The 21,260-nt window shown below is 47.6% G+C and overlaps 2 protein-coding genes across 2 annotated transcripts in view; one reads left to right on the top strand and one right to left on the bottom strand.

Annotated features, from left to right (window-relative positions):
• Positions 1-21,260, top strand: part of MFSD4A (major facilitator superfamily domain containing 4A) — a 38,111-nt gene that overhangs the window by 10,506 nt on the left and 6,345 nt on the right. Inside the window, exons 4-6 of the mRNA XM_050955611.1 lie at positions 10,602-10,767; positions 14,817-14,932; positions 18,673-18,846. Coding sequence (XP_050811568.1) covers positions 10,602-10,767; positions 14,817-14,932; positions 18,673-18,846 — 456 coding nt within the window. The remainder of the gene's footprint in view (positions 1-10,601; positions 10,768-14,816; positions 14,933-18,672; positions 18,847-21,260) is intronic.
• ELK4 (ETS transcription factor ELK4) overlaps positions 18,340-21,260 on the bottom strand; it is a 54,418-nt gene continuing 51,497 nt past the window's right edge. The window contains exon 7 of the transcript XR_007774701.1: positions 18,340-18,545. The gene's annotated coding sequence lies outside the window, so the exon portion shown is untranslated. The remainder of the gene's footprint in view (positions 18,546-21,260) is intronic.

The raw sequence follows: 21,260 nt of genomic DNA, 5'->3' as shown, positions 1-21,260 counted from the left end.
CCCGGTTCTCGGCTCTCCCTTCTCATCCTGCAGCCAGACAGGGCCCCCAGGTTGGGAGTGGAGGTCGCTGCAAAGGTCACGCTGGCAGCTCAGCCAGCCAGCACGGGTGACTGCGGTTGGTGAATATTCAGACAGGGAAGTAGGATTGCTGCCAGTAGTCCCCTCCGAGCTTTCCAATTTGCGCCGGACATTGGAACCTTGGTGTGAAGTCCCCTCTGTTACCCTCCCTCCTCCCTGCCCCTGCTCGCTCAATGCAGGGCAATGTTTTAATAGCTGCTGGGAAACACCACACCAACCCTATCTGGGACACCTGCATGGCTTGGGATCCTGGGCCCTTCCATGCCCTCAAGGCTCTTCTGGTGTAAACATCCTACACACCCAGTGTGGGCCTTTTCCCCGGGAGATAGGCAGCAAGGAACACGCTGTCAGCCCAGCCCAGCTCCTCTCGCTCACTCCTCAGCTGTCTGGTCCTCATGTGCCAGGCTCTCCCCTGCGGCACATTTCTGGGGCGGCCCAGAGCAGCTGTTGATCAGCAAGCTGTGGTGCAGCCAGACTTCCCGGAAATCACTGGTGTGCTGCCACGAGGGGGAAGCTGTGCATTCGCCCTGAAGGGGAGCGTGATGCAGAATGTGATGCAATAAATCCTGTTATTCCCACCTGATGCCGAGAGCCTGCCAGAGCTTAGCAGGGCCAGGGAGGGTCAGTGCTTGAGTGGGAGACCTGGAAGGAGCAGGGAGGGTGGAGTGGGAAGCTGTGTTAATGGTTCAATAGGTGGCATTTTTCCATTTCTCACTGTTTGCAAGAGTAGAGGTGTTAGCCCCAGTGTCCTGGCCAGCTACCAACCTAGGTAACTGCATCCTGCCTCCCTGCACCCCCTCTTTTGGATTCAATAGTCTTCACTTCCTGTCCTGAGGACTGGGATTGGTTAGATTCACACCTGGACTGGTGCCAGGAGACTGTTCCTAGAGTCCAGTGAAAGGATTATTGGGCCTGGTGTCTTGCAAACGTCCATGGGGAGACAAGTGTTGTAAGTTGCAAGGAAGCTGAGAGCCCAGCTCTCCATCAGTGGACATCGCGTTATTCTTGCTTTGACTAGTCATGCGATCTCTGACCTGGGCTCACCCTTTCAGATTGCCTGAGTGCTTTCCCCACTACTTCAATTCAAATGGATATTAAGGAGTCGTCGTCTTGAGAGTCCGTACAGCTAGCACCCATGGCGCTATACTCTCTTGGAGCTGAGGATTTTGGCTTTCCAATGGCATAAAGGGGTTTGTCAGAGATCAGCTACTGAAAACAGCACCTGAACTGAAACGAGAGAAGACAAGATATTGTCTAGAATGACACGGCTTTGCCTTGTCACCAATTAAGGCTGGCAACAATCCGACATTACGATTATTTTATAGTGGCACCTCCAGGCCCCATCCAAGATCAAGCTGTGCAAGGTGCATTGTGAGAGACAGTCTCTGTCCTGAGTAGCTTGCAGTCTAAGTAGACAAGCACAGGTAGGAGACAGACAGTAGTGGTATGCCTGTGTGACCGGTGGAGAACCAAGGCACAGAGTGTTTAAAGTGATTTGGCTGAGGTCCCACAGGGAGTCTGTGGCAGAGGCAGGACTCAGATCTCCTGAGTCACAATGCCTTGATTTCCCAGCCATCTTTCCTGTCGGTATTTCAGTATAATGGGTCCGTGTAATGTTTCCAAGTAATGATCAGAGAGGGAATGTTAATCTTCACATGCAGCAGTGAGTCCCAGACATGTGTCTGTCTGTCTCTCTGCCCCCAGAGATGGATTCTGGCCATTCTTGGGCAGTGAGCAGCACGAGTTACAGCTGGAAAACACTTGCAATAAAAGTGCCCAGTTGATTGACGCCATGTACACATGGTTTGCTGGTGAAGCAAAGGGGTGTCTCGCACTCTTCTCACCAGGCAACCAGATGCAATCTCTCCTTCTGTACAGCTGGTATCAAGTCCAATGGCCTGCCTGGGTAAGAGGCTAATGTTTTCCTCCACCCACTCTGTTCTGCTACCCCTGCCGTGCCCTCTTCTCGTAGACAACCAAAGCGACGTCCTCCTCTTCCTGCTAGGGCTGCGTGCCCTCCCTGGAGGCACTAGCACCAAGATAATAAATGGTGCTGATCAATCAGATGAGCACTTCCTGTCTGCCTGCTCTGCAATTCAAGTATGTGCTGTTATTCCTGTAACCCATTTGAGCTCAGCTGTCCAAGAAAGGATCCGAACCCAGGGCTTAGTAGCGAGTAATGCAGGCAATCCATGGGGTGGATGGAGTGAGCCAAAAGAGGAGACCTTGTGGTTAAGGCACGTGTCTGGAACTCGAGTGGTCTGGGTTCCATTTCAGGCTCTCCCACAGTCTGCCTGAGTGACCTCGGGTGATCACTTCAGCTGTGCATGCCTCAGGTCCTCCTCTGTAGTAGGGGAAATGGCCTGGCCTATGCGGAGAGGTTGTGAGGACGTGTTCATTAACGTTTGTAAGGTGCTTGGATAGCATGGTGATGGGGCGAGAGAAATTCCAGGAGAGAGAGTGATGATAATTCTCTGCATCCCTGTAGCACCATCCCTCGAAAGATCTCAAAGCACAGTCACAAGTGGTGGGTTAATTCAGTTCATTTTATTTATCTCTATTCTTTCCATGTGCTTGCCAGGACAGTCCTGCTCTTCATCTCTTCCTACATACAGCCGGCTAAAGTCAGTGTGTTGACCGTGGCTAACAGAGCCCATCCCATTCCCTTTCCCAGCCCCAGACAGAAGCGGGGAGCAGCCCATGGTCCCAGTACATACATGCTGTGCTAGGCAGAGGAACAGGTTTCTTCACACCATCTTGATCTGTCCATGTGCTTATAAACCAAAACACCACTCAAGTGTATCTCACAGCTAGTTTTCATTAAGCTGAGGTCTGTGCAGCCTGTTTGATGTGCTTCTCGTTGCGTCAGTGAAGCAACTGGTACAAAGCGAGACTGTCATCGCAGAACTCAACGGGGTGCAGTCTCCTTAGGGTGAGAATCCAACGTTACTTACTTCTAACTCTGTGTCTGCTGCGGTGGGAGGTGTTCTCTCTATTTTAGCATTCGTTCCTGAATGGAGTAAAGGCTGCGGTTAATGTGGGCTTTGATGTGCCGTGGCAGCGTTTGATGGTTTAGTTTTTGTTGGGGCCCGATCCTGTTCCCAGTGAAGTCAATGGGAGCTTTGCTGTTGATTTCATTAGGAGCAGGATTGGGCCCCAAACGATGTCTCGATTTAGATGTTCAGAACTGGCCTCTAGAATTGTATTCGCCGTTTTCTTTGCATCCTGGTTTCTGGGCGTGCAAACTCAGGGGGTGTGTCTACTGCAATCACAGTGTGTGATTACAGCTCGAGGAGACAGTGAAGCTGCAGCAGTGCACACTGCAGCATGGGCTGTGTAGACCCACCTGGAGCTCTGGGTAGTTACTCCCAGGGCTAGCCTCTGCCTCACTACTGTGGTACCAGAGCAGAACTAAGTCGATTAAAGCTAGCTTGGGTATGTCTGTTTGAGCTGCAGTCACATCCTGGGATTGCGGTATGGGCATACCCTCAGAAACCACATTTGTGCACACTGAGGAAGAAGCGTGGTGTGTAACTAGTTGACTCGCAAGCACAAATGCAGTTTGCACTTCCATCAGGCTGGGGGTTTTCAAACATGCAGACTTGGGCTTGAAAAATTGTGTCTGAAAAAACGGAATGTCCACCGGAGGCCCATTTAGTGAAGCCTTTTTTCAAACGTAGCCCTTTATGTGGCATGAGATGTTGGTAGCAAATGTCAAGGAGAGCTGGGAAGCAGGGCACACCTTCTGTAAACTATTTGGGGGGTGGGGGGCTATTTATCTCCTGCTAAAGTAGCGTCCTTGTTCTCTTTCCCAAGTTGCCTGTGGCACCGGGACTAAATTTGGCCTTCCTGTTCAATTATACAATCCAAACCAGTAATTCTAGTTTAACAAGAGCAGTATTAGATTGGGTTTGGCACTGTCTCTGCCACGTTTCAGAGAAAATACAGGCATAAACTGAGCAAATAGCTGGAAGGGATCTGGTTAGATTGAAGGCAGAAGGTAGGAGGAGATATTAGCCTTGTACAGGGAAACTTTATGGTTTCCACTTCTCTCCTCAATGAAGTTTTTATCCCTGACGAAGGGAGATAAATCCAGATCTCAAATACTCTAGGAATTTTGCATTCCCAAAGCAAGTTGTTCTCTTTATGCATCTCTGCCTTGCCACCAAACATGCTGAAAATCTATTTAGATGCAAAGAATCCAACTTTAATCAGGTTAATATATGTAGCTTGGAAGAGGGGAGATCACACCACCCATGTCTGAAAGATGTAAACATCAAGGAAAAAGAGTGAAACTAGTTAATACAATGAAATTAGGAGCAAGAGGATGAAATGAAGTAGGCTTTAGAGGTGGGCAAAAATTTTTTGGCTGGCAATTTTCCATTGAAAAATGCAGTTTTGTCAAAATCTAAACATTTTTGGGGAAATGAGTCTAATCAGACACCATTTTCTACAGGAAAAAGTCAAAATGAATTGTTGTGACTTTCTTGTTTCAACTTTTTTATATTCTGTTAAAACACTAACATTATTGTTTATTATATGACTCAATATTTTGTGTTACGTTTGGAAATGATCAAAACAAAACCTTTTTGTCTTATCAAAGCAAAATGATTGATTCAACATTACCAAAATGTTTCAATGATTTTTCAATCAAAACTGTTCAGAACTTTCATTTTGCGGGAGACGTTGACATTTCAGCTTTTCGTTCTGACTTGAACAGAAGCAAGATTCAGCGCGTCAGCGTTCTCCGCAGAATGGAAACTCCAGTCCTGCTGTGGCAGTGCAAGTTCCTGAGAGTGGGATCTGTTTGTCTGTGAGGTAATAATCTCAAAGGAACTAGGGGAAGCTCCTTTGCTTGGGTTCTTAAGAAGTAGGCTGGAGGTAATCCCTGTTCTGGGAGGGAGATGGGCTGAAGTAGAATCTAGAGATGGAGGAGAACTATGATTTTAAGAGCAGCAAAGAATCCTGTGGCACCTTATAGACTAACAGACGTTTTGGAACATGAGCTTTCATGGGTGAATACCCACTTCGTCAGATGCATGTAGTGAAAATTTCCAGGGGCAGGTGTGTATATATATGCAAGCAAGCTAGAGATAACAAGGTTAGTTGAATCAGGGAGGATAAGGCCCTGTTCTAGCAGTTGAGGTGTGAAAACCAAGGGAGCATTGATGCATCAAGGGTATTTGCCACCTTGATGCACCAATTTATTGAGTTTAGAATAAAGAGCAAATGGAGACAAATTGAGAGGAAGGTTGGTCCAATGATTGGGGTGCTACCCTGGGACTCAGAAGAGCCAGGTTCAGCTCCCTTTTCCACTATGAACTGAGTGTCCTTGGGCAAGTTACCTATTCTCTTTGTGCCCAGTTCCCCATGTTTAAAATGGGGACAATGGCAGTGCCTACTGTACAGGGGTGTTGTGAGGATAAATAGACCAAAGACTGTGATACACTCACATACTGTGGTGATGTGGGCTATAAGAAGTCCCTGAGATAGACCAGGAGAGAGGAATGACACCTGAGTTTATTGAGAGCTGACACAAAACAGCAAGATCTGGTGAGAGATTCTGACCGCTTCCTTACCAATGCAATCCACCAGCATTTCCCAGCAAGGGGCTAAGTTGGAAAAAAAAAAACTGGGCCAAATTCATTGCTACTGAAGTCTGGAGATTACCCCAGGAGAGAATGGACCAGGAACCAACTGTCATCGCCTGGTTGTGCCCCGAATGGATGGCCCTGCTAGCTGCTTGGGGAAGCAAGAACCTTTCCAAACGAAGACAGAGCCTTGAAAAGGTTATCCTTTCAATGGGTATTACCTTATCCGCGGAGGTGCATCTTCAGCCCTGTGGGTGGGGCTGTTAGCCATGTAACACCTGCATCTGCTGTCTGTTCCCTTATAGTTCTGTTTAGGATCGCTGCAGGGTATAAGGAAGTCTCATTAAACCATGTGCCAAGCAGCCCAGGTGATCAGCGTGTTAGCCTAAGAAAACCAAGCCTCTCCAGGGAGCAAGTTCCTGTAATAAACGTGTCAGCCCTGCCCCATATAGCTTGGCAAACAAACCACATCCGTGAGCCAACACAGCTCCTCACTGTTTGCCCTTTTCTGGTGGAACATATGGAAATATCAAAGGAGGACAAATGCAGCTGGTTCTATAAGACACTTGGCCGAACTCAGGCAAGCAGCGTGAGCACGCTCCAGAATGTGTGTCTAACTAATGAGAAATCCCAGGTTAAAGCCTTAGGGACCAATTGGTCCCCTTGTGTGACTCCACTAAAGTCAGTGCTCTTTGTGCCAGGGGTGAGTTTGGCTCCTTGCTTAGTGAAACATTCCCCTGCAAAGCTAGTGTGGTGATCTCTGTTTGCTCATCTAACAAATGAGCTGCTTTGATTGGCTGACTCCCCACCCTATACACTCGCCCTGTGCTGTTTTGAGTGACATCAGCCTCTCCCATAGCCGTGGTGGTGAGACGTGGACGTCGCCCCAGGCTTTTATCCAACCAGCTTGGAGTTGGTTTAAGATCAGAACTGCCTTCGGGGGGATTGGGAGCCTGCTCTTTTGGTTCACACGTTGTCTGCACAGAGCCCCTTTCAGATTGCTCCTTCCGCTTCGAATGACCAATCTCCTGTACACTGGTGTCCTCGCTTCTGGCGCAAGGCTAGGAATCAATCCATGCTTCAGCAAGGCCTTTCCCATCAACGGCTGGTTGCTGTGGTGGGTGTAATCCTGACCCCACTGAAATGAATCAAAATTCCCATTGATTTCAGCGGGGCCAGGATTTCACCCTGTATTTTCTAATATGAGAGAGGGAATAGTGTGTCTGATGGCTACAGCAGGAGGCTGGGACTCAAGACTCATGGGTTCTAGTCTTGCCCCAGGCACTGACTTGCTGTGTGATCTGCGTCAAGTCACTTATTCGCCCTGTGCCTCAGTTTCCTCTCACCTGTAAAATGAAGATGATCTTTACCTTCCTCGTATGAGAGTTACAATAATAATACACTTCTCATCCAGAGAGCTTTACAGTGATCCATGCCATTATCCCAAATGGGGACAATACAAGGCACAGAGAGAGGAAGTTACTTGCCCTAGGTCACCTGATTAGTCATTAGGGGAGCTGGGACTAGAACCCGATTCCTGGGCCTGTGTCCTGTCCGCTGCACCAGACTGTTGTAATACTTGAACAGTTAATGCCTGTAAAGCTCTTTGAGCACCTTGGGCCAAAGGTGCAACAGAAAAGCCAAGAATGAAATGCTCTGTGCATTAAACCAAATGTATGCAGAGACTACGACCTTCTTCTAGAGAATTAAACATCTCTTGACACTTCGCTGTTGGGAACATTGGATTGCTCGAGTACCAGAATGGGATTGACGTGTATGTATGTGCTTGATCAGTGGTACTCAGGCATCCTAGAGTTAGGGTAGCCTCATCTCAGGACTTGGAAGCTCAACTTAGAAGCTCTTGCTCTGCACTGCACAGCTGGCTATGGTTGCCTTCTAGAGAAGCAACCGATCTTGGCCACTGCTGGAGTCAGGGTAGCAGATTTGAATGGCCTGATGTCCTGATCCAATCTGGCTGCAGAGAAACTCCATCCGTCTTCATGAATGAAGCAGCTCGCTGCTGAGCACAGGATGTGCCATTCTAATTCACTTCGTTGCATGTAGTTGGCTGCCACGTTTCACTCCAGAAGTGGCTGCACTAGGCTGGTGGGTGAAAATCTGACTGTGGGTGGTATCAGAGAGGGCACTGAATGTTGGTTACACAGTTCTAGGGTTTGGTTCAGGTCCATTGCTAATTCTGGTGTGTGTGAGTAAGGTACACTTGGTATTATTTGTATTAAGGTAAGGCCTAGAGGCTCTAAACAAGAGGCCCCATTCTGCTAGGGGCTGTACATACTCATAATGAGACAGTCCCTGCTCTGAAGAGAGAGGACGATTATTATCCCTGTTTCACAGATGGGCCGTGATGGTCAAATGACTTTTCCAAGGTCCCACAGGGAGTGTTTGCACCTTGGATTCTTGAGTCACAGTCTAGTACCTTACCCACAGTGGCCTCCCTTTTATTCCCACACACTTTGGATCCTTTAGGATGAAAGGTGCCATGTAGATACATTGTGAGAGTGTCTGCAAGGGTTGCTAAGCTGCTATTTTATTATTGTTGCAAATCCACAATTAAAATATCGTCCTGACCTCCGGAAGGATTAGAACTATCAAGTGAATACATTTTTCTTCCATGGGACCGAACTGATTGTTCCCATTCCCATTGTTCCCAGAACAATGGAGTCCTCATAAATGAATTCAGTGAGGGGAGGAGGGGGGGAGAAATCCTCCATACGTTTAAATAACACCCCGAGCCAACAAAAACCAGGAAATTCAGCGTTAGCGCTCACACTTGCTCACAGATGTGTAGAAAACAAAACCAAGTGGCCAGAGCTGGGACAGAGTGTGAGCCGTAACTTATGGATTTCCTGGCTTTCTCCCTCGGTTTGTCACAGAATAAACAGGACTTCAGTTGGGGTGGGGGGGGAAGGAGGGGACCTGACTTTACTTAATTCCCTTTATTTTCCCTTCAGACAAAAATGAATAAATCCCTGTGGGGCTAAAGGCACCACTGAGTCGTGGGTGTGAGAAGCCCAACCTAAGCCATGACCTTGGGCTGATGCTGCAGCGAAGTGCCAGGTGGCATTGTACCAATGTGTGTTGGCACAGTGACAGCCCTGGAGCCGGTTCACCAGAGAGCTGCAGCTCTGTCCAGGAAGAGCTAATGTTAGTGAGCTCTTTGCAGCAGTGACTGTCCTTGACGACCCCCGGCACAAGGGAGACCCTGAATTCAGTGGGAGCCTCTAGGTGACACTGCAGTGTAAATAGGCCGAGAGGGGCAGCTCAGTCTCCATTCAGCCTATGGTCTTTCAGCTGAGGCTGACAAAGAGGCCAGTGAAAGCTTGTTGCGGGAGTGCCATGTGTAGTAGGATGAGGCCCTGAAACATAAACTCTTGTTTAGGAGGCCTAGTCTGAGGCCTGAAGCCTGAACCAAAGTACTTCCAGGCATTGCTAAGCAAAAGCTGGGCTGTGAGCCAGAGGCAGGCCTCACTCACAGAAGTAGCGAGAAGAGGAACTTGTGCCAAGATGACATACGGACACTCCACAGACATAAGGAACAGGCAGATGAATCTTAAAGACAGGACAGCATGATGGATAGATCTGTTTGTCTGGAACAACATGATCAAAGGGAAAACAGCCCCCGAATGAGCCAAAGGGCTGTACCTCAATAGGTCAGGAGGGATGAGTAATCTGTCCTGTAACGGTATAAAAGTAGGTCCTGGAGTGCGTATCTTTGGCCAGCCTAGGGGGCAGTGGAAGGTCCCGCCACTGACTGAGCTGTGTCCATTACCAGGGGGCACATATTCATAGTATGTCCTGTAGAGTCTATAGGAAACTATTACTGTGCTTCGTTTGACAATAAACCTGGTCCGGGTGCCTTCGTATCTTCCTAGAGTCTGTGGTCTTTGGGGGTTCTCTCAGGGTTTGCTGTGTCAGCTATCTGCGCAGAGCCAGGGCAGCACACAGAGGGAACACGCACGCAGCTGACTGTTATCATCAATCAAGAGCAGAGCACCACACCGGTAGCTACTAACAACACCATGATCCTTGTGATGTGGGCACTGGGCAGAGACTCACAAATTCATCTGATGCCGGATGCTAGTTAGCCACCGAGTGCTAACAATGAGGGCTGGCTGGAGAGGTCCCATCCAAACTGGCTCTTTGACTGAACACCACTTTGTGTGCAAACTGTTTGCTTTCCAAAGGAAAAATTAGATATTTTTCATCAAAACAATAACTCCCAGGAACCAAAGTATTTCAGTTGTGAAATGGTGCTGCGGTGCTTCATGGGATTTGTATTTCAGGAGCCTTCATGTTCTCATTCCTTTCTATGAGCTGGGCTCCCCAGCTGGACATCACCTCCCATGATGCACCATGCCTGGCCTCATCTCACTAGGAGGTGAGACCATGATGCACCCTGAAGAATAGAGTCCTTGCTGGGCCAGGCTCCCTAGTGGGAGCATGAGGCACCGCTGCCACATTTCACAATTGAAATATTTCAGCTTTTGAAGTGCTGCTGAAAAATTTGACATCTCTCAACCAGTTCTTCCTTCACCCCCAACATGCCATGCAGCAAGTGACAGCCTCCTTCTTTCACTGCCAGCCCCGCGAGCCCTCCAGTCTTTCCTTCATTCCCCAATTGGTTGGAACAGAGGGAAAGTGGGGTGTATGTTAGCCAAGGGCCTTTGCTCTGCTACCCACAGCTTTGAGGAGGCCTAAGTCCACTAGGCTGGATTCAAATTCACACAAGCTTATGCCCTTTGGAAGTTGAGTCCAACACTATAACCACTCAGCCATTCTGGTGAGCGCCTCCCTAGGTGGAAGCAGCTCCTGCCCCGGAGGAACAAATCTGGAGATTGGGCAGGGGGCATTTGATTCAGAAGGAGAATAAATCCAGGCTGGCTGACCTGCCTTTTCCCATTGCTCCCCCAGCTACCAGTCCCAATCGCGGTGTTCTTCCTGCTCTACAAGGAAAGGCTGGTGCCCTGTTTCAATAACGGGAGACGCCCGCTGTTGTCTGCGGACGAACTGGCGATGGAAACGCAGCCGGCCGAGGACAATCATTCCATCGCGTTGCAGAGAGCCCCACCAGACAAAGGTGAGATGATGACAGCCCCTTCCCCCCAAGGAATGTGGTTTCCAAGAAGGGGACATGGGATTGGCTGAAACTGAACCTCCAGGAGTGGGGAGGTGCCATGAAAAAGTCAAGGCAGTGTAATATCTGCAAAGGGGCCTCAATCCCCCATAGCTCCCATTCATATCAGCAGGCATCCTGCGGGCAGTGGTGAACCTAGTCTCTTGCTATTGCTGGTGTGCGCAGAGCAGCTATGTGGTCATGCTTTTGTGGATGACCTTTGTGGTGTTCTACTCTAATGGCTTGACCTGCACTTTGGGTCACAGATCCAGGTCGGGGGGACTGGCCTTGGCTGGGGACTGGCTTTCCCTTTAAACTGTCTGTCTTGGCCAGCAGGTCCGTCGGGCGTCAAATTACTGCCAAATGCACCTATTCCTGCATGTTAGTTTTGCCCAGAACAGAACTGCAGATTTATTGTTTATATTACGGTAGCACCTAAAAGCCCCAACCAGGATCACCGTGCTCAGTCCTGTACTCACCCAGAGAGTCAGTCTCTGCCCGAAAGATATAAGACAGACGGTGGGAGGGGGAGCAGAGGCGCTACCATTAGTGAAGTGACTCACCTGAGGCCACACAGCCAGTTGGTAGCAGAGCTGTGAATAGTTTCCTGATTCTTCTGTTCGCTGCTTGAGCTGCAGGAGTGCACTGCCAGCCCTGGAGGTAGAGCGCTAGACTATGAGTAAGATGTCTGCGAACCTAAGTGACGTAGGCCCCGAACCTGTGACATGGAAGTCAAGGGGAGTTTGGCCACTGAATTGAAAGCGAGGGCTCTTTTGACTATGGCAAAACTTTCAGAAGCACCCAAGTGATTTAGGAGCCCCAGCCCCAGGTATTTTCAATGACACTGCACTGCTCTCTAAGCTTTTATACCATGCCCAGGTGGTAGTACCTGGCCCCCTTCCAGTGGTGCGTGAAGCAATGTGACTACACAACTATCCCACATTATTAAGTGCCTCAGTCACTTCTGGAAAGGAGACTTGGGCTGATAAATCACATAAGCTCTTTTGAACATTGGACTTGATTTATTTTGTTATTGTTTGCTGAGTTTGAAACAAACTCCTCTCGGCTGGATTTCTGTTTCCTTCTGTGCCATTCTCACGAGGCAGGGGGTAAACCAACCAAAGGAATTTCACCTGTTTGGGCCTAAATTTTGACTTTGTAGAAAGCGATCTTATATAAAACCCAAGGCCAAAAGAAATTATTTCCCTGATTGTTTAAACTCAGTTCTTAAATGAATGCAGGGGCCCCTTTGCATTGTGTGCATCTAGGGTGATCAGATGTTCTGATTTTATAGGGACAGTCCCAATATTTGAGGCTTTTTCTTCTATAGAAGCCTATTACCCACCACCCCTGTCCCGATTTTTCACACTTGCTGTCTGGTCACCCTGTGTGTATCCCAAAAGCTGCTGCAGCAAACCAGACACGCGTAACTGATTCTTTGCCAAGCTGAGAGAAACAAATGCCAAGTATATTTAACCTTTGGGATAAATCGTGGTAAGTGAATGGGACTTTTAAAATGCTTTTCATTTCAGTATCTACGTTAATGCTAGGCCATGTCTGTATTAGGAACACTTTATGGTTTGGAAATACTGGTATACTAGACCAACGGAGCACTCCTGGTTGTGTATGCAGCTATACTGGCAAGTGGCAATTTATAGGCGCAGTAAAGCCACCCCCTCTGAGTGAAAGAAGCGCTAAGCATAGAAGTCCAGCTTTGCCAATAGAACTGCATCTATACTAGGGACTGTGCAGCTGGTCAGGTGCACATCTTGACCAACAGCTAGCCTGACAGAGGTCTACAAGGTAGACCTGGCCTTAGTAACGCAGGTAAAGACACTTCTTTCTTTACAATTAAGTAAAAGATTTGAGGTGAATCTTTTAGGCAGAGAGAATTGGGGCAGGGAGAGAGGAGATACTGCAGAGAGGGGAGTGGACACTTGACCACATCTGTGGTACAGACTTCTGGTGGCTTCAGTTTGTCAGTCAGGGGTGTGCAGAGATGTGACTCCTGACCAAGAGAGCTGTCCTGGGGAAAGCCCTACTGTAGACTTAGTTATAGTGACATCAGCTATGCTGGCAAACACACAGTTGCTTGTATAATCTGTGTCCACATTAGGTGAGCTTTGCTGGTGTGGTGTATTAAGCACTGGTATAGATGTAGCACAGGATCCAAAGTTGTGTGCACCTTAACCCTGATCTTTACCCTGACTGGAGATTTTTACTAATGAGAAATGTGGTCAAAGCACAGGATGGGTGGCCAGGGATTCCCTAGCGGCTAATCTAAGATGACTTTTGAGACCACTGTTGATTGTTAATTTATTCAGATGCAGCGATCTGTGTTACCTTGTTCTCCCCCCAGTTTGTTGGTCTGTCCACCTCTCGGGTATTGTCTAATTGAGCTCTTTGAGGCAGGCACTGTCTTGGTAGTGTTTGTGCACAGTGGAGCGCTGAGCCTGGACTGGGGTCTTTAGGCACTACCACAGTAGAAAGAAATGGGCCTGCACCTTGTGTTGTCATTTATGCCAGTGCAAAAGTGCAGGTGAAGCAGGACTCACTGGAGCTGGCTGAATCTTTTGAATCAAAAGGATTTTTTTGTTGAAAAATGTCTGATTTTCCAAAAAAGAAATTTTGCATTGACATTTTTTTTTTCAACCCGAAATAGCTATCAAATTTTCATTTAACAAACAGCAGGTTTTTGGCAACTGAAACGTGTCTGATTAGTGACATTTTTCACTTGCCAAAACCTGCTTTTTGATAATGTTTCAATAACCCCCCCCGGTATTTTAAGAAGGGTGGGGGCAGAAAGTCCAATTCCAATGCCCTGAAATGGAAACTAAATTTATTTATTGGTAAAACCAGGTTTTATTTTTTAACCCGCCCCTGCTCTAATTCAGCGTGGTCACAACAATGCAGGCACTGGACTAGATGCGTCCTGAGGTCCCTTCCAGTTCTGTGATTCTGTCTTACACATGTGCCCTCTAGGCTGGAGTAAATGACTGCACAAGATGCAGGACAGGAGAAAACCGAGCCCCATAAATAATGATGCTAATTCCTTTTGTGGCTTCGGGCAAATCCTCTCACTTCCCCATCATGCCGTTCCCCCACCTACAAAGTGGGATAGTTACTACCTTGTAAACTGTGTGTTGTAGACGAAAAACCCACTTGATGTGCCAAGCACTTTATTAACTTTATTGAAAGCTACCATGGTTTTTTCACTCCACCCCCCCATTTATTCTTTGTGCAACATTAGTCCCAGCCAAGATCATGGCCCCACAGTATAGATACATGGGAAGAGACAGACCTTGCCCCAACAAACGTAGTCTGCATAGACGAAGGGTTGTTACCCCCATTTTACTGAGGACTTGTGAGACTCAGGGATTTGCTCCCAGAGGCATCAGGGAATGGGGTCCCGGGCTTCTCTCCATTGCAGTCAGAGCAGTGACTGCAGCCCATGGAGACATACCGAGCTCGCTTTTGTCTCTCACTAGCAGTGAAGCCACAGCAGCATGGGCTGTATGAGCCCGCTGAGGTCCATGGGTTTGTATTACTACTGATGGCAGTGCAGACCTAGCCTCAGCCTGTAAGCTCTTGGGAAAGGGATTTTCTCTCGCTGTGTACAATGCCCTGCACAATGGAGCCTTGCTTTTGGGCAGGGCCTCAAGGAGCTACCGCAATGCAAATAATAATAAATTCATGGCTGAGCTGGACTTGAACTTATATCTTCTAAATCATCAGCCAGGCTGGTGCCCCACAAGCCTCTCCTCCTCAGCTTTACGGAGTACTGAGGTGACACCGCCAGCTCCATAGATGGCACATGCTATGGAAAAATTTCACACGGGCAGAGGTTATCAGTGTTCCAGGGCGTACGCAATCCAGAACAGAGCTGTACGTTTGTTCTCCATTTGTCCTGGGGCAGGTTACAGAACAAATCCCCATTGTGAGTGGTAGGGCGAGCAGGTAGTTGGGAGCTCCACTTACGTTTGCGTTTAATTGTTTGTCTTTTTTTAACTCAGGACATGATGACCTATTTAGCTGCTGCCAAAGCAAAAACTTCAGAGGAGCTCCTTACTCCTACTTCGCAGTCCACGTCGCTGGGGCTCTTGTCCTCTTCATGAGTGACGGGATCATAGTAAGTACTGCTGGCCGAGGCATCCTCTCGGAATCAAAGCTACGTGGCACTGTCTTCACCCTGAATCCTTTACAACTGGGCTAAGCCTCAGGCAAAATACACATACTCCCACACACTGAGGGCTGGATCTCAGTGGGGTTTGAAGGAATCCTTTCCCATCACTCCACTCGTGGAGTGAGAGCAGCTATGCTTTGCAGATGCAATGGCTGCTAGCTCTGTGTTTGGGGAGCTTTCCTGAACCTAGAAGGGCTATGCTGGAAGTTCCCACCTGGCTTATTTCCATGGCGTATTGTGCATTCTCTACATGCCCCTCCTCTGCCCTGATCAGTGGAATCACATCTGGATTCCTTTCTACTTGTGGGGGATGTGGGGAGGATTCCCGCATCTCACCCCCCAAAATGGACGGTATGGCCAAGAACTGAGGTGTGGCTGCTATTCCTCCCTTTGTACATTTTGCCTGATTTTGCCCCAGGTATGTGAGGTAAAGTGCAAAACTCACCAAGTCTTACTGGGGCATTAAATAGTCTTGAAAACGTGCCTCAGTGTGCAAAGCAGATATGGGAGCTGTTGCTGGAACACAACTGGCCTCCATTTCCAGCTGTAACTGCTGACGTTGGTTACCCCTCCTGTGGCTCTTATCTTTCTCCTGCATCAGAATAGCTTGGTTTTGAGCCTCTAGTATTATTACATCTTTTCGGAACTCCCAGCCCCCTTCAAAGAGAACCTTTTTCTATCCCATCTGCTTACACAGGCATCCCTGGCCCTTACCCAGACACTATCTATCACACTAATGCAGCAGCCTACTTGCCTGCTTTTGCAATCCATGTAACCGTTATAAAGGACAATGCATATAAGCCACAGAAGGCTTAGTTCTGCCATAGCAGCTCCAGGAAAAAGCCACTGTAATAATGCAGTAATGAAACAGGCCTGCATTTCTTGCCTAAGTCCCAGGCAAATGCAGTAGATGTAGATCGGTATTGTTATTACTTACTATAACTGAGAGCAGAATTTAGCCCTTCATTCGCTAGGTCTTACACTGCACTTTTCAGCACTAGATATCAAAGCACTTTACTAAGGAGGCCAGTGTCATCAACCACACTGCAGCTGAAGCTTTTCCACTTTAATTAATTACTAGCTGGGCCAGTAAAAGGCTCAGAATTGCTCCATAGACTGGTGGTTAGGCTGCTGATCGCCAAGGGAGGAGACTCTGCTTCAATGCCTTCCTCTACCTGTTAAGAACAGGTTTAAAGAGGAAGCTTCTTTTCTCTTGAGGCTGTTCTTTAATTAACTAGGCCAAAACAGGCCTCAGTTGCAAGAAGCCCTGTAGAGCCTGGTGGTTAGGGTGTGTGCATTGGTACTGGAGAGCCTGGTTCAATCCCCCTCTGCTTGAGGAAAGGTTTAGTACAGCAATAGTCTTTCCTATTGAAGTTGTTCTACTTTAATTAACTATTTAAATGGTCCAAAGAAAAGTAATTTGCAAGCAGCCCTGTATAGCCTGGTGGCCAGGGCCTGCACCTATGGTGTTGGAGAGCCTGGTTCCAGTCCTGAAGGAGCTAGGATCTGAGCCATTTGTCTCTTTCCTCTTGACGCTGTCTCCACTTTAGTTAACTATGAACTGGGCCAGGTCAAGGTCTAGGGTCACTCTATAGTCCAGTGGTTAAGTTGCTTGCTTAGGAGGTGGATGATTCTGGTTCAAATCCTTCCTCTGACTATTTAAAAGGATTTGGAGAAGGCTGTCCCACCCTCCAGGGGAGAAGTGGGAGGTTCCTGTTTAGGTCCCCTTTCGCTTGCGGAAGGCCCTTGTCTTTCTGGAAACAGAAGGGGGTTTGAACAGAGATTGCTCACTTCACAAGAGTGGTGGGTGGGGGCAAGGGCAGGAGGGGTGGGGGGTGGGCCCGGGAGGTGGGAGGGGTGGTGGCTGGGGGCCAGGTTGGGGGTGGGACTGGGAGGTGTAAGTGGGCGGCAGGAGGGGGGAGGTCTCCTGGGAGGTGGGAGAGCCTTGGCACAACCCCTTGCAGAGGAGGGGTTGGGCCTGGGGTCTCCCACAGCCTGGGTGGGTAGCCTAGCCACAGGGGACAAAAGAGTGACTTGCTTTTTAAGCAGGACCATCCCCTCCCCCCTGTATTTAAATAAAAGGCCCTAGAGGAAGCCAAGACATGTTGTAAACCCCTTCCCCACCACAGGGATTGAACCAGGCCCCTCAGCACCCCAGGGGAGTGCCCAAACCTCTACACCAGAGAAGGCAGCTCTTTTAAAGAGCTTGCTTTGGAGCAATTCATAGTTAATTAAAATGAAACCAGCTTCAACAGGAAAGGCTGAGGGTACTCCCCCCTCAAAGGCTTGTCCCTCTCCAGGGAAGAGGAGGAATTGAACCAGTAGCTTTACTAGCCCAGGGGAGTACCTCAACCACTACACCATAGAAGGCATCTCTCTGTGGGTACTTGGTTTGGCCCAGTTCATAGTTAATTAAAGTGGAACCAGCTTCACAAGGCAAGGATGATAGAGTGTCCTCTTCAAATCCCTGCCCCACCATAACAAGAGAGAGAACTGAAACCAGGGCATCAACCTCTCAGGAAAGAACTTTAAGCCTTGAGCTAGTGAGGATGTCTCATTTTTGTTTCTTGCTTTGGCCAAATTTATAGTTCAGTAACGTGGAAACACTTCAACAGGAAAGGTTGAACGTGCTTCCCCCTTCAGCTCCCTGCCATTCACCAGGGTCTTCATCCCTCTGAGCTCCTGCGGGCACCTCACCTTTACATCTTACTTAGGCCCAATTCATAATTAATTGAAGTGGAACCGGTTTAAGAGGCAAGGGGGAGGGGGCCCACAGCAGAATACTTATGGGCCAGCCCCTTGAGTGGTAGGTGGCTGCTATTCAAATCCCTTTTCCTCAAGCAGGCGTAGGGTTGAGTCAGCCTTCCCCCCGGCCGTGGTGAGTACTCAAACCACTGGATGATAAAGTGATTCTCAGGCTGTCTGTGGCTCCCATTACTACAGTGGAACAGTTTCAACAACAGATGAAGAGCAGCCCACATCAGAGTATCTCCTATCTTAGGGCACTCGATGACAGATCCCTGTTTATCTCCACCCCTATAAGGGGCAGGGCGGGGGGGAGTTGAGAGAGAGAGAGAAGCAACATTATCGCATTCAGGTGCTCATTTCCATGTGCAGACAAGTGATCATATCCAGTAAATCAGATGCATGATTCACAGCTCAAGATGTCTAACATGAATTGAATATCCTTATAATCTGGACCTGAGTAAGCATCCCAGCTGTGCTGCCACTGCATGCACATATCTCCTCACTGTGCTGTCTATTTGCTGCAGCTCAGTAACATAAGGAAAGGAGAATACATGCAGCATCCTGTCTGGAGACTGAGGTTCAAAGCCAGACTAGCGTAGCTTACAAGGGGAAAAGTTTGTGGTGGCCTGCAGGGGAGCAGCATTGTTTTAGGCCAGGGTACAGCTCTCTAGAGGTTTGCATGACATCTCTCACTTTCAGAAGCAGTAAGTTTCCCTTCGGGATCAGTCCTGCAAGCCCTCCATGGACACTTACTGGATTTGTATGCACTTCGAAGCAGACAGCAGCAATTTGTTCTGTGGTTGTACTGCACCTGTCACAATGGGGACACACTTATTAACAGTATCACAGAGGACATATTAGAGCAGGCCTGTATTCTTCAGGAGGCTAGGCCCAGGAGATGTAACATTAATGCAGAGTGCTGTTTGCTTTTCCTGCAGGGCGAGTACTCTGGGTTCGTATACAGCTATGCAGTGGAGGAACCTCTCTCTGTGGTTCACAAGGTGGCCGGCTACCTGCCTAGCTTATTCTGGGGGTTCATCACACTAGGCAGGCTCATCTCCATTCCTGTGTCCTACCGAATGAAACCTGCAACCATGGTGTCCATAAACGTGGTAAGGCAAACTTTACCGTTACCTTCTGCAGAGCGCTTCTGATCTGGAGGGGAAAGGATCTTCCCCAGAAGTGGACTGAACTAGCCCAAAGGCGTGGTTACCCAGCGTATTCTTGCACTAATGTAGCTACATATTCCTTATGTGGATATGCTGCGCCAGTACAAGCAGTGATTTGCACCCCAATTTAGGCTAGGCTGCACAGGCACAAATCACCATTTACACCACTGCTAACCTAGTTCAAAGAACCCAAGACTAGACAAAGGGCTAAGTCTGAAAACATTTTTTAATTTTTATTCCATTGTTGGTTTCTCTCATAGGCTAAAATCTGATCTACTAGAACTCAGCGGAAGCATTCACTGATGGGGATGTCAACCTTATTTACTCTTATGTCCTATGACAGAACACTCGAAGTCCATAATTATTTCAATACAGCCCACCCTGCCCCTAATTCTGCTTGCACTGCCCCTTGGCTTATAATGAAATTGTTTTGTAGAAATAAGTAATTTAACTGAGTGCTCCATCCGATCTCTATTGTTGTCTAGTAATTAGGCAATGTCATGATCACAAATGCAAACTAATGCCCATTGGAAGGAATAATTTTAACTACTCCAGCTACTTTGCTGGGTTCTAATGAATGCCAATCACTTGGAAGGGGGCTCTGCCTGTCTCAGTGAATGCTCAGCATGCAGGAACAGTCAAAAAGCAAACGATGTGAGGATGCATAAGGAATGGGATAGAAAACGCTCACGTTATCATGCCTTTATGTAAATCAATGGTGTACCTCCACCTAGAATACTGTTAGCTGTGGTCACCCTCATCTCAAAAAAGGCGATGGAAGATGGACTAGAGCCAGGCAACAAAAATTATAGGGGCCTGGAGAGAGTGTTGTGTGACAGGGGATTGAGACGAGTTAGAGTGGTTAGAAAGGCGAGGAGACGGGAAAGCTGGGGCAGAGAAATTCCAGCTCTCCTAATCACCCTTCCTCCTAATATAAGAACCAGGGGGCAAACAGCTAAATAGAAACAATTTACCAAGATTTGTGGTGGATTCTCCACCCCTGGCAATTTTTAAATCAAGATTGGATGTTTTTCTAAAAGATCTGCTCTGGTTTAAACAGTTAATTCAGGGACGTTCTCTGGCCTGTGTTATACAGAAAGGCAGACTATATGATCACAGTGGTCCCTTCTGGCCTTATAATTATGACTTTATATAAGGCAATTCATTTAAAATTGTGGGGGGGGTGGCAGGAAATCTTTTATAGAGTGTATAGTTAACCTGAGGAATTCACTGCCACAATATACATGTGAGGCTAAGAGCATGGTAGGATAATGGGAAAAATGGGACTGAGTATTTATGGGTCTAATTTTTCAAAAGTGACTAGCGCTTTCTAAAAACCGAGTGCTTTTGAGGTGTTTCAAATTGGGCACCCAAACACTGAGGCACCTAATCACAAGTCACTTAAAAAAAAATTAGGCTACAGAGAAACAGCCACATTAAATCATTTTTAAAGATTAAGGCTATCTGAAGCCAGAGGGCTTCAGAACATAAACCAGTCACTAACTGCCTGAATTAGAGAGAAACTTCCCCCTGATGCCAGGTTATTAGTTATTTCCATAGTTACGACAATTCTTGCACTTTCCTCTGAAGTGTTTCACTACTCACCAGACTAGGTAGACCACTGGTCTGATCAGGCATGACTGACAATCTGAAGGCTATAGGCATCCGGACTCCTGGGTTCTGGTGTTAGCTAGAACTGATTTGGAGGGCTCCTTCTGTTGAATTTATTGGAAGTTTTGCCTTTTACATACCTATTGTAACTTTGTAATCACTGAGTAAAATTTGTTCTAGAATTGCAATTATTAATACTGTATGTACACACTTCTGACAGTCATTTAGGATTAAAATTTGACTTAACTCTAATATTAAGTTAAATTTAGAGGACTAGCTCTTAGATTCCAGATTGCTCTGTGCGTGTGTAGACATGCACACATTTTTAAAACCACCTATCACTCAATCTTGAAGGAATTAGGGGGAAAAAACAGCACCTTTATTTTTGGCTGGGATTACAAAATTTGGTGAGGGCTCCCCCTGCTGGGTTGTCACTAGCAATTCAACAGAACAGCACAGAGTTGTGACTTTAATAACAAGTGTGTGCGAATGAGGGAAAATCGCAAAAATCTGCATTTAAGGCTCACTAGAAACACCAAATGCAACATTTTGTAAATCAGAGAGGGCTTGAGGGTGATCTTAATTCTTTGTCTAATGAACTCGGGACAGATGGTTCTGCTTGGCTTTTTGACCAAAATCAAATGTAGTTGGTTTATGTCCCTCTAGTGAGAGTACTGAATACTGCATTTGAAGGTGAGTAGACTCTGATCTCTCTAGCTGTGAGCTCAGTCAGTGAATAGGGTTAC

This window comes from Gopherus flavomarginatus, chromosome 5 (assembly GCF_025201925.1).
Source record: "Gopherus flavomarginatus isolate rGopFla2 chromosome 5, rGopFla2.mat.asm, whole genome shotgun sequence".
In the NCBI taxonomy this organism is placed as follows: Eukaryota; Metazoa; Chordata; order Testudines; family Testudinidae; genus Gopherus; species Gopherus flavomarginatus.
This window is presented reverse-complemented; position numbering and strand designations above follow the sequence as displayed.